General features: G+C 42.1%; 2 protein-coding genes across 4 annotated transcripts; one reads left to right on the top strand and one right to left on the bottom strand.

Moving 5' to 3' along the window:
• The first annotated feature begins 531 nt into the window (after positions 1-531).
• Positions 532-5079, top strand: LOC124682817 (protein unc-13 homolog). Its single transcript, XM_047217428.1, has 5 exons — positions 532-1047; positions 1574-2437; positions 2692-3135; positions 3606-3795; positions 3873-5079. The coding sequence occupies exons 1-5, from the start codon at positions 532-534 to the stop codon at positions 4799-4801; spliced, it is 2943 nt and encodes a 980-aa protein (XP_047073384.1). The 3' UTR covers positions 4802-5079.
• Positions 5080-5956: 877 nt separating this feature from the next.
• LOC124682816 (sulfite exporter TauE/SafE family protein 3-like) lies at positions 5957-9773 on the bottom strand. 3 transcript variants are annotated; one of them, XM_047217425.1, is made up of 13 exons: positions 9552-9773; positions 9218-9413; positions 8840-8999; positions 8375-8575; positions 8219-8283; positions 8104-8131; positions 7893-8008; positions 7715-7801; positions 7294-7344; positions 6671-6970; positions 6507-6600; positions 6291-6431; positions 5957-6209 (listed from the first exon to the last, which is right to left on the bottom strand). In XM_047217425.1, exons 2-13 carry the CDS (start codon positions 9401-9403, stop codon positions 6124-6126), a joined length of 1515 nt encoding a protein of 504 aa, XP_047073381.1. In that variant the 5' UTR covers positions 9404-9413; positions 9552-9773; the 3' UTR covers positions 5957-6123. The 3 variants fall into 3 exon arrangements, with proteins under 3 accessions (XP_047073381.1, XP_047073383.1, XP_047073382.1); XM_047217427.1 differs by having other exon boundaries at positions 6749-6970; XM_047217426.1 differs by having other exon boundaries at positions 9218-9773.
• Positions 9774-11058: the final 1285 nt, after the last annotated feature.

The following is an 11058-nucleotide window of genomic DNA, read 5'->3' as shown; positions in this document are numbered from 1 at the left end:
CTCATCTTAATTGCCATAATCTTCCGTGCATGTCGTCTTCTTATCTTACTATTACTTTTAGCAAGATTTAGCCTAGCTTGAAGAACCTTCTCGGTTATCTCCTTCCTCGTTTTGATTATCTCGTTAAGCTTGTCCCTCATGGCACCCACCTCATGTTCTTGAATACAGGATGACCTTCGAACACATCAGGGGTTGATATCCTAAACCGGAGATGATTCAACCAACAAATCCATTTGCATATGGATTCATCGAAAAGTGATCATGCTCATGGTCGCCCGCTACATAGCCTCTCGAAGAACTAGGATCCTTACCTTCTTCCAAACAAACCTGAGGAATTGGAATAATTAATTTTCTTTTATTTGGAGAAAATGGTGCCCCGTCACTTATCACGTACCATTATGGTTGTGGGTTATATGCTGGTCTGTTGGCAGACGAGGCGCTTCACGCAAACAACCTACCCTTAATAACACAGCTGTGAGCTGAGCCTCTGATATAAACAGAAAAAAAAAAAAAAAAAACAAAGCCAGAAGCATGGGCTGCATTGCGCGCCTCCTCCCCGACTCCCGCTGCAACTCCGCCTCCCCAACCTCCTACCTCTCCAGCGACCTCCAAACCGCCGACGCTGCCACCACAGCCTCCTCCTCTGCGATGCCACTCGCGGCCCCGTTCTCCGACCTCGGCGTGCCGCTTTCCGCCTCCGACCTCCGCACCACCGCCTACGAGGTCCTCGCCGCCGCCTCCCGCGCCACCGGCGGCAAGCCCCTCACTTACATCCCTCAGTCTGCTTCCGCCGCCACCCGTTCCACCTCCTCCACATCCACCTCGACCTCCTCCTCCTCGTCCTCCCTGCAGCGCTCGCTAACGTCGACGGCGGCCACCAAGGTGAACAAGGCGCTGGGGCCCAGGTCCTCGACGGCGTCCAAAGTCACGAGGGAGGCGTCGCGGAGACCAGCGACGGTGGTTGAGCTGGTGCGCGTTAAGTTGCGGGTCACGGAGCAGGACGACGCGAGAATTCGCCGTGGGCTTCTCCGCATCGCCGCCGGACAGGTCCCATTCTCATCTCGCTTTTTTTGAAATGTAGCTTCACTTTACTTGTTTTCGATTATTTTTTCGGTGGTTGCTGCACTGTCGGTGGGCTGCACACTTGTACGAGATCTCGGTCTGGGTTCCACATTCCACTTACTCCCTTACTGGTGTGTGATTCGTAGACTAGTGTCGGCAAACATTGGGTGGCCAGTGGCGTGTCTCAGTTTGGTGATCTCATATATGGTACTCCGTATTTAGTCTCCTTGAGTTATTCTATGGTTAATATCGCAACTGAAATGTGGTGACCACCAGCCTTTTATGAGTAAACTGGGAAATAATGTGCTGAATTGTTTGGTGCGCCATCTTTTTTTTTTTTGTTTGTTCTGAACTTGTCAAGCTCTAATACTAGCATAACTTGTATAGTTGAGTCACCATGAGGCATCAGTTATGCTCTGAACTTATTCATGCACTACTTTAGAAAAAAATAATCATGTACAAAAAGAGTTTTAACGTCAAGATCAATTGCACTTTTTTCTTCTTCGAACAGCTAGGCAGACGTGCAGAATCAATGATTTTGCCGCTAGAGTTCCTGCAACAGTTTAAAGCATCAGATTTCCCTCATCCACATGAGTATGTGGCCTGGCAGCTTAGGAACTTGAAGCTTCTTGAGGCTGGTTTGTTGGTTCACCCGCTTGTCCCGTTAAGCAAATCAGACATTTATGCACAGAGATTGCGGCGGATAATACATAAAGCCTATGATGGGTCACTTGAAACTGGGAAGGACTCTGAATCGGTGCAGGAACTATGCAGTGCTGTCAAGTCCCTTGCTGCTAGGTCCCTCGGTGGAGGTTCTGATGAATGCCACTGGGCAGATGGCTTTCCACTTAATCTCCATATCTATCAAATATTGGTAGAAGCTTGCTTTGATAGTGAGAATGGTACTTTGGTTGCTGAGATTGATGAAGTGATGGGGTTGTTGAAGAAGACTTGGGTCATTCTTGGGATTAATCAGATGCTTCACAACCTCTACTTTACCTGGGCGTTGTTCAACCATTTTGCCATGTCAGACCAAGTAGATATCGAGTTACTTTCTGCTGCAGAGAATCAGTTAAGTGAAGTTGCAAAAGATGCAAAAACCACAAAAGATCCAGATTACTGTGAAATATTGAGCTCCACTTTAAGTTCGATAATGGGCTGGACAGACAAAAGGTTGCTAGCTTACCATGAATATTTCAATAGTAGCAATATTGATTCCATGCCAGGCATTGTCTCAATAGGAGTCTCAGCTGCGAAGATTCTGGTTGAAGATATATCTCAAGAATACCACATTACAAGGAAAGAAGAGACTGATGTAGTGCGCGGCAGGATAGAAGCCTATATACGGTCATCAGTCTGTGCTGCTTTTGCTCAAGTAAGTTTATATTGTGAACTCGTTCTGCTTGGGCCCTTTTACTGTCATCTTTTTTTTTATCTCACCAAGAGTGTCAGATAATGTTTTTTAACTGTGCTACAAAATTGGACATTAAACATTGCGGATCACTGTCATTACAAGTGATTTTGGTTATTTCTTGTTTTAGGAAATGTTGCAAAGTGCTAGATCTTAATAATAACATTTGACAATGTCAGTGATGTATATTGATTCTGACGTTCTCTTGGTTTGTTCAGAGAATGGAGGAGGCAGTCTCAAAGCGATCATCAAGGAATCATGTGCCAGTTCTTTCGATCCTCGCAAAGGATATTAATGACCTTGCTACCAAGGATAGAAATATGTATAGTCAAATACTGACAGAATGGCACCCGTTTGCTTCAGGTGTTGCAGTTGCAACCCTTCATTCTTGCTTTGGTAATGAGCTGAAGCAATTTATAGTTGGGATTACAAAGCTCACACCAGACACTGCTGAAGTGCTTAACGCCGCTGATAAGTTAGAGAAGAATCTGGTTAATATTGTTGTTGAAGATTCTGTGAATAGTGATGACGGAGGCAAGTCATTGATTAGACAGATGCCGCCGTATGAAGCTGAAAATGCAATTGCTAATCTGGTAAAAGCTTGGGTGAAAGAACGAGTGGACAGACTTAAAGGATGGGTTGACCAAAGTTTGCAGCAGGAGGTGATCCTACTCATTTCGCATACCATATGTATAACAGTAATCTTGCGAGTTGAGTTACTTTAGATTTTCATTGTGTTCTCCATGGATTTTAAGTGATATATCCTTTCATCAACTGTTAATAATAATCTTTGTAGGCTTCTATAACTTAATTTGTGGTTAGCCTGACATCAGATTACTCTATTTCTACCCGCGCAAAATAAGGTTACTCTATTTCTTTAGCTGGCTGGTGCACCTTAGAAACTACTATTGTTGTATGGACAGTCGAAGGTGCATTTTCCTTGGGGAACTGCTAATATCTGACTTGAGTGATTAACTATTTATGCATTCAGCCATTCTCAACCATATGTTTAAAGTGGATATCATTGAATGCCAAGCACTCTATCACAGTATTTTGTGATATGTTGTGTTTTCTGATATCAATGTAGAGCAACTAATCGAGCATTCCACTAATTTTGTCAATCTGTATGCAGACTTGGAATCCACAAGCTAACAGACCGAGTTTTGCTCCTTCTTCTGTGGAGATGTTAAAGATAATTAATGAAGTTTTAGAAGCATTTTTTCAGTTGCCCATACCAACGCACTCTACTCTGTTTCCTGATCTAGCAGCTGGGCTCGATAGAATTATACAGCATTATGTATCAAAAGCAAAATCTTACTGTGGTACGTATGAACATTAAGATATTTTACTTTTCATACAATACTTAGCCATGCTGAATTCATTTAATTTTGGCTCACAGAGACCCGGAGTACTCCTATTCCACAACTACCTCATTTAACGAGATGCGATGTTGGACCCAAATTGTTCAAGAAAAAGGAAAAGCCCCATGTTATTATGAAGCGTGGCTCACAAGTTGGATCGTCCAATGGAAACGGTGCGTGTTCATTAGATCTTCCTAAACTCTGTGTACAAATAAATACGCTCCACTATATCCGAACTGAGGTGGAGAACCTGAAGAAGAAGGGGACAAAATACTTGCGAAACAGTGAATTAGCTCAGGATGGTATCACTGATGGAATGAACATCAACTTTGAGCTATCCCAGACAAGTTGCCAAGACGGCATCCGTCAGTTGTGTGACACAACGGCATATAATGTGGTGTTCAGTTATTTGAGCCATGTTCTTTTGGACACGCTGTATGTTGGTGGTACTGCATCAAACAGGGTTGAGCCTTTGTTGAGAGAGCTTCACTCTATCCTTGGGGTGATATCTGGCATAATGTATAATGGGGTACGGGACCGTCTCATGACTGTGTTGATGAAAGCTTCCTTTGATGGATTCTTGTTGGTGCTTCTTGCTGGTGGACCAACACGTGCTTTCACCCTCCAAGACTCTCTAACCATAGAGAATGATTTCAGAGCCCTCAGAGGATTGTATTTAGCAAATGGTGATGGCCTGCCCTATGAATTGGTTGACAAGGCTTCATTGGAGGCGAAGAACATTCTGCCACTCCTCCGAACAGACACGGAATCCCTCATTCAGCGTTTCAAGCAAACAATTTCCGAATGCTCTGGATCTCCAACCAAATCTAGGTTTCCGATACCTCCCGTGCCCACCCAGTGGAGTGCAAACAACCCCAACACTATCCTGAGAGTTTTGTGCTACCGGAATGATGAGGCTGCCTCAAAATTCCTCAAGAAAACATATAATCTCCCAAAGAAGCTCTGATTTCTGTAAATTGAGATCATAAAGAAGTGCGTTTAATTCTATGGTGCTTGCATCTGAAGAAAACTAACTACCTCAGTCGGAATGTGGCAGGTCCAAGCTGATAAGAAATAACTACCGCAATCGGAATGTGGCATGTCCATGCTGATAAGATGTAGTTATCTTTGAGTGTGTGTGGCTTCATAAGGTGAGTTATTTTCGCCTATATTGGTGTTTTTGTAGTAGTGTCAGCTTGCTTGCGGATATCTTTGGACAATGTATATATTTATGTTTGAATAGGCACTATATAATTACACAAGTACTTGGCAATAACTGTACCAAGGAAAGGATGATAGGTTTGGGCACCTGTAATATCTGATTTGTATTTGCTGTGATGTTTGAAATCATTGTTACTCTTAGTTCCTATGTTATTTCTGTTAAAGTGTATAAATGGACCAAAAGAAACCCGCTGCGCATGGGCGGGATTTCTTTTTGCCCCACTTGGGACCTTTATGATTTGCCCCTATTTAGTGGACAGGGTGTTTCTGCGATTTTTTTGCCCCACTTGGGACCAGAAGAACTTTACATGCACAAACATGTCCCTCTATATGCGATTTTTTTTTCCTAAATTTTGTAACTTCTTAAAATATGTTTTGTACATACCGGGTGCATATGCACCCGAGATCAGTTTTGAGTTTCAGCTATTTAGTTTGCAATCGATCTTTTGCCCCTGTTTACTTGGGAGCTTCATGATTTGCCCTATGACAATTCAGGCCCACGTGAATTGGGCGTGGGTAACGGTCAAACATCCAACCACAGTAGCGTGAATCTAGGTCCGAATAGAACGGCGATGGACACATACTAGCTACTCATGTGTGTAGCAAATATACTTTGCGAGTGGATTATATTAGCCCTCTTTCGAACTTTTAGTTACGTTGGCTAGTGCATAGGGCTGCAAGCTGGGCGGGTTGCGGGACAGAAAATTGCACTAGCTCTCCTTTAAATCTGACTATGTGTGTAACCTGATTTGCTCTAATCGTGCTCTTTGCGAGGGACTTCGTGGGCGCGCCGCTTGCAACCCTAAGCTTGACTATTTCCATACAAAATAGGCACAAAGTAACATGAGTAATCAAGAGAAAAGCAATATATAAATTTATGAGAATTCGGAAGTTGCATAAACCTCTCAAGAAAGATATTACTTGAATATCCACGTGCAAGTGCATGACATTTAATCATCGATTACTTTCGCTGCTACTGGCTGAAACTCTGATCTCGTAGCCATCCGGTTCAACTTTGACATCTGCAAGGCATCACGCTGCTCTTACATGCCTTCAGGGTACAACGTCCTACGCATCATATTTGCAGATGTTGTCGAATCCCATGTACTCGTGCTGCACGATTTTGTGAATCGCGTTGGAGATGCCGACTCCGCCTGCAGATTTCAGAGCTTCTTGTGTTGGGTTTGAAACCATATGAGCAGATGGTCGTTGACCGAGGGGAGGGAAACCTGTACCTAGAGAAAGCGCGCTGATGAAGATCGTGAAGGACAATATGAAGATGATAAGTGACGCCCGTCCTAACAGACCGATCAGCTTCCTTGCAACGCGTTGGCCGACAATCGCAGCAAAAAATGCCAGTGTAGTGAAGAAGAGAGCTGCCCAAATTTCAGAGAATACATAATAAGTACCAAGATAAACTTGGGAGGACCAGAGCAAAAAAGAGACGGCACCATATGGTACAGGGAACCGGTTCAGGAGGAAGTATTCGACGACGGACATGGAAGATGAGAACATCATTGCAAAGGTGGCCGTAGCACTTGAGACCTGCGGTAGTTTAAAGTAATGCAAACAGGCAAAAAAATCCAATGAATGTATGACTAGTAAATTAGAATACCATCAAATGATTGCTGAACTGACGATAAAACCATGATGGAAACATGAGGTTCTTGACATGAACAAAAAAAGATTTTACTTGCGGAGGGACACCAAGCTCCAAGAAGAGAGGCCCCATGATGGCGCCCCCGCCGACTCCAAGCATACCGGCTACAACACCAGCAGTGACACCCAGGAAGCAGTATACCAGTAGCTGACGAGCTTTCAGGCTGGTTTGCTCATTCGTATTCGATGATATCATCCTCTTCCCCTGTACCAAACATACCGCTTCATACATGGCCACCCCGACTGACACCGGGATCTTCGCATATATTCAACACGTAAGAAAACTGTGTTACTATGATACCAATAAGTGCTATATCGATTTGGATGATAATATATGGTGACATTTTTTTCGTTGCCACCAAAATCTTAATAGGAAGAAACTGAAGAAAAAGAAGAACAATATTTAAAACCTTGGAGTCTTGGGGAGTAGTTAAACTATAGAAATAATATGTAGTCAATCCAGATAGTCAATGGAATCTATATTTCCTTAAGTCTTGCAACCATCTTAAATTCTCAAACAAAGATCCATTTTGTATGCACTATGGATGAATATCGACATGAAGAAAGCCCGAAAGGTACCTGAAGTAAGTTCAAAACCCAGTACCACATAGAGCAAGTTGCCATGTAGTTCTGCAAACATGAAATAATTCATAAGCAATATGCTAATGTCAATATTACTATTTATTGGGATGTAATTTCATATACAATATCTTTCTTTGGAAAATGAGTTGCCTGTAGTAGTTTTCTCTTTGCAGTATTTTCCTATGGAACATGAGTTAACTTATCCAATACTATAATAATGGATAACATAGGACATGGGGAAGCTGAATAGACAAGTGCGACCTTGATTTTGTAAACGGGTTGATTAGTTTTTTGAAATAATGGCAAGGTGAATGGAAATTGGCCATATTAATATAACTACTGGCAATTGCAAACTAAAACTACTAGATAATTATTCTGGAGTTCATTTACAGTTTCAAAACGCAGTTGTGTCTCGCACCTTTGTGACCTGAAGCGCAAGGAATGCTACCCATACAAAGGCAAGAAGGCCAACCTCCTTCCAGTAAACGTTCTTCCAAATGGATACCTGCAGCATAAAACGAGCACCATTCTTATGAGTACTTCAGATGATTTATTCCAAGGCCTGGAAATATAATGTTCATCTGTTATTATTTCACCGCTTCAGCTGACGGCGTTTCATTGTTTCGATAATGATCTTGCACTGGGAGTGTTTCCGTCTGCGATGCGGCATCAGGTCCTGCAGACAGTGCCATGTACTCTTGTTCTTCTTCACCTGCAGATGGATGCGGCATCAGATCCTCCAGGCAATGTAAGCAACAGTTTTCCCCATTTATAAATGATGAACAGTTGAGTTCATTAGTCACTTACAGGTTTGCTCTGATTGTTTTGCTTCCTCCTGAAATTGAAAGGCTTATCTGAATCCCTAATGTCGTGTCTCGCATAAAGTTGCAAAGAATAAAGGTACCTCGAAAAACAAAATTACCCTTTTGATTATTGTTTCTTTCTTCCATGTTTCAACACCCTTCAGAAAAGCTTTAGTTGAAGTAACTGGAATTTGATTCGGAAAAGCATTCTGAAGTCAGCTGCAGGCAAAGCTAGGATAAATGGTTGCCGGAGTTTGAGGATAAAGTCTGAGCACCTATGCAGAGAATGATCAAGAGGACCGTGACAAGCCAGTCAGGGAATACCACGTTGCAAATAACCCCAATGCTGACCCCCAACATGAGCATGGGCTGTATGAGAAGTGCCAGATCATAGTCTATGACTGGCATGTCAAAAGTTGGGTGTTTCACCTTGAGGTTACAGTACACAGTTGACACAGCAGTCCCCATGATCATACCTGTGGCAGAGTACACTATCTCAATTTTTCTGAGAACTATTATGTACCTAGCAAATCTTGAAACTATACATTCTTTTGTGGTGTTTTTTTTCTTTTTCTCTTCTTCTATTCTAACCTTTTGTATTATGGTACATGTTCAGAGAAAATCCATGTTCAATCAAGGGAATACATTTGAATTGCATGATGTACTTCAAGACTGCCTATTTTTACATTACATAGTTCAGAAGAGAAAAGTTTGGTAACGAGAATGAACTGAATCCTTACATTTTGACATGGCCGCGGAAGACTTGGGATCAAAGCCAATGATCAAGATGAGCATCGGCACGAAGATCCCACCCCCACCTAGTCCCCCAATGCTACCGAGCGCTGCTCCAAAGAATCCGATGAATGACCCCAACACAATTTCCCATCCAAATTTCATGGGCTACATACAAAGACACGATGAAACTTGCCAAATTACATGGCACCCAAATTGACAGCGATTCTTGCGTCCAGAAAGAAGTGTACAATGGGTGGCAACCATGAAAGTCAACTCAATTTTAACTAGCTAACGCTAAGCAAGTTAATTTGGTGGTTGATTGAACTTACAAACTTGGCAAACACATCTCGAAATTAACACAGAAGAAAGCTTTCTGTTATTACCGGCCACACGTGGTGGTAAGTGGTTCCGCCACTCTGCCGCACGGAGTTGGCCACTTCGCGCAGCAGGTAGCTCGCTTCGTCCTGCAGCGGCACGGTACCGGTGAACGACAGCCCCCTGTCGGCGGCAGTGGCAGCGACAGCGCAGGCCACACCCAGCACTGCAACGATCTGCAATTTCGTTCCCATTTTCTAGCCCCTGCAAATTCAATGGAAGGTGGAATCTTCGAGATCTCGTTGGGCGCAACAACCACATAAACGACGGAGAAAATTCAGCACGCCGGAGATGTTTTTTGAGCAGGAAGACTTGACGATTTTCACAAAAAACTTTACGAACCTGTGCAGGAGCAGGACCGAGAAGGGGCTTTCAAGGTGATTTGAGAGTCAGTTCAAAAAAACAAAGGTGATTTGAGAGAGAGAGAGTTGCAAAGAAGCAGGAGACAAAGCTTGGCAGGAGACGCCGGTTGGAGATGATCGCTGACTGGGAGCAGTTCCAGGATCATGGGAAAACGCCGAGGCAAAACGAGGGGAATTAGCCACTCAGAAGTAAGACGCGGACTTTTGGGACCCGTCTACGCGAGAGGCTCACATCGTCTGTGTTAAAACTACAGAGTATCATAACTGATGTGTTACATCAATTAATGATGAAAAAGATGATAATGTAGTACTATCATAGTTAGATATCGTATTATAGCACGTAAAGCTAAACAAATTAATGCCACACAAATCTTGTACACATTTTTGCATTGAGATTCTACAAATCATTAAATACATGTAACATATGATACTAGTACTACATGATACTATGCATTATGAAGATAATATCATACGCTGGTATCACATGCTGATACTACTATATGATACTTCTCATTGTGACTAGTCTAAACTATCCTATGCGATTATCACTTGATATAGCAGCTAATTAATACTTGTGATTTACCTTGTCGTATCTACTAGGATACCAGATGCAATACAAACCCGGGTAGGTATGCACATGCAGTGTTTTGATGGTAATTTATAGCATTGAATGAATAATGATCTGAGTAGGACGGCGTGGTACATGAATGGTGTAGGGTTTAGCAAGTTTGATTACCATAACAAGTGACACTGATAAATTAAGGTTGATTACCATAACTTACTACTTAGCATTAGCAAATATAGATAACTAAAAAGTATAAGACGAGATTGTCTAGATCTTTTTGCCTCAAGGAATTCTCAAATAAAAAATTTATTTGTCGATAGTTTCTAGCAGCAATGGATTTGTAAGATTTAGTTTTACCTTGTAAAATATAAAAACACAAGTATGAAACATTGAATATAAAAAATGATTTTGTACTAATCGAAATTAAAAAATTTGTTCAATTCTTTTCCTGTTATAGCAATAATTTTGAAGCAATATATATTTACTATATGAAAAGATTTGTCGGTGGCTATGGCAATTAACCAATAGTGGAGATAGTCAAAATGATTGGCTTGAAACACACCTCTTTAATCATTGGTGCAGATAGAAAAAAACATAAATCAAACATTTTGTGCAGGTGGTAAAAAAATGTGTGTTTGTACTAAACTGAGATGAAGATTTTATACTAAATTAGAGGAGATCGTCGACTTAAATCAACGTCTGGATAACTGCCCAGGGTGTTAAATTCCAATGTTTCCACTGGTATGGAAAAGTTAGTCCGCCAAGTGGGAGGCAGCAAGTTTAATTTTAACTGTGAAAAACATTATTAAGTTTTTTTCTTTCGAAATGGAAGCATCGCCCAGTCTCTGCATCAAATGATGCACACGGCTTTTACTTCATTAGGTGATTAAGTGCCTAACGTTGGCCTCAGGCTCGTTACAGA

This window comes from Lolium rigidum, chromosome 1, assembly GCF_022539505.1.
Source record: "Lolium rigidum isolate FL_2022 chromosome 1, APGP_CSIRO_Lrig_0.1, whole genome shotgun sequence".
In the NCBI taxonomy this organism is placed as follows: Eukaryota; Viridiplantae; Streptophyta; class Magnoliopsida; order Poales; family Poaceae; genus Lolium; species Lolium rigidum.
Note: the sequence above shows the minus strand (reverse complement) of the source record. Positions and strands in the feature narration are given on the sequence as shown.

What these genes read in the sequence shown, in the direction of transcription:
- LOC124682817 (XM_047217428.1), top strand. Translation starts at nt 532, where the DNA reads ATGGGCTGCATTGCGCGCCTCCTCCCCGACTCCCGCTGCAACTCCGCC. An exon ending in TCTGTGCTGCTTTTGCTCAA is followed by an intron (nt 2,438 to 2,691) that starts GTAAGTTTATAT and finishes TGGTTTGTTCAG; the next exon opens with AGAATGGAGGAGGCAGTCTC. An exon ending in ACCAAAGTTTGCAGCAGGAG is followed by an intron (nt 3,136 to 3,605) that starts GTGATCCTACTC and finishes ATCTGTATGCAG; the next exon opens with ACTTGGAATCCACAAGCTAA.
- LOC124682816 (XM_047217426.1), bottom strand. Translation starts at nt 9,403, where the DNA reads ATGGGAACGAAATTGCAGATCGTTGCAGTGCTGGGTGTGGCCTGCGCT. An exon ending in AAGAAACAATAATCAAAAGG is followed by an intron (nt 8,132 to 8,218) that starts GTAATTTTGTTT and finishes TTTCAATTTCAG; the next exon opens with GAGGAAGCAAAACAATCAGA. An exon ending in AAAACAATCAGAGCAAACCT is followed by an intron (nt 8,009 to 8,103) that starts GTAAGTGACTAA and finishes ATCCATCTGCAG; the next exon opens with GTGAAGAAGAACAAGAGTAC.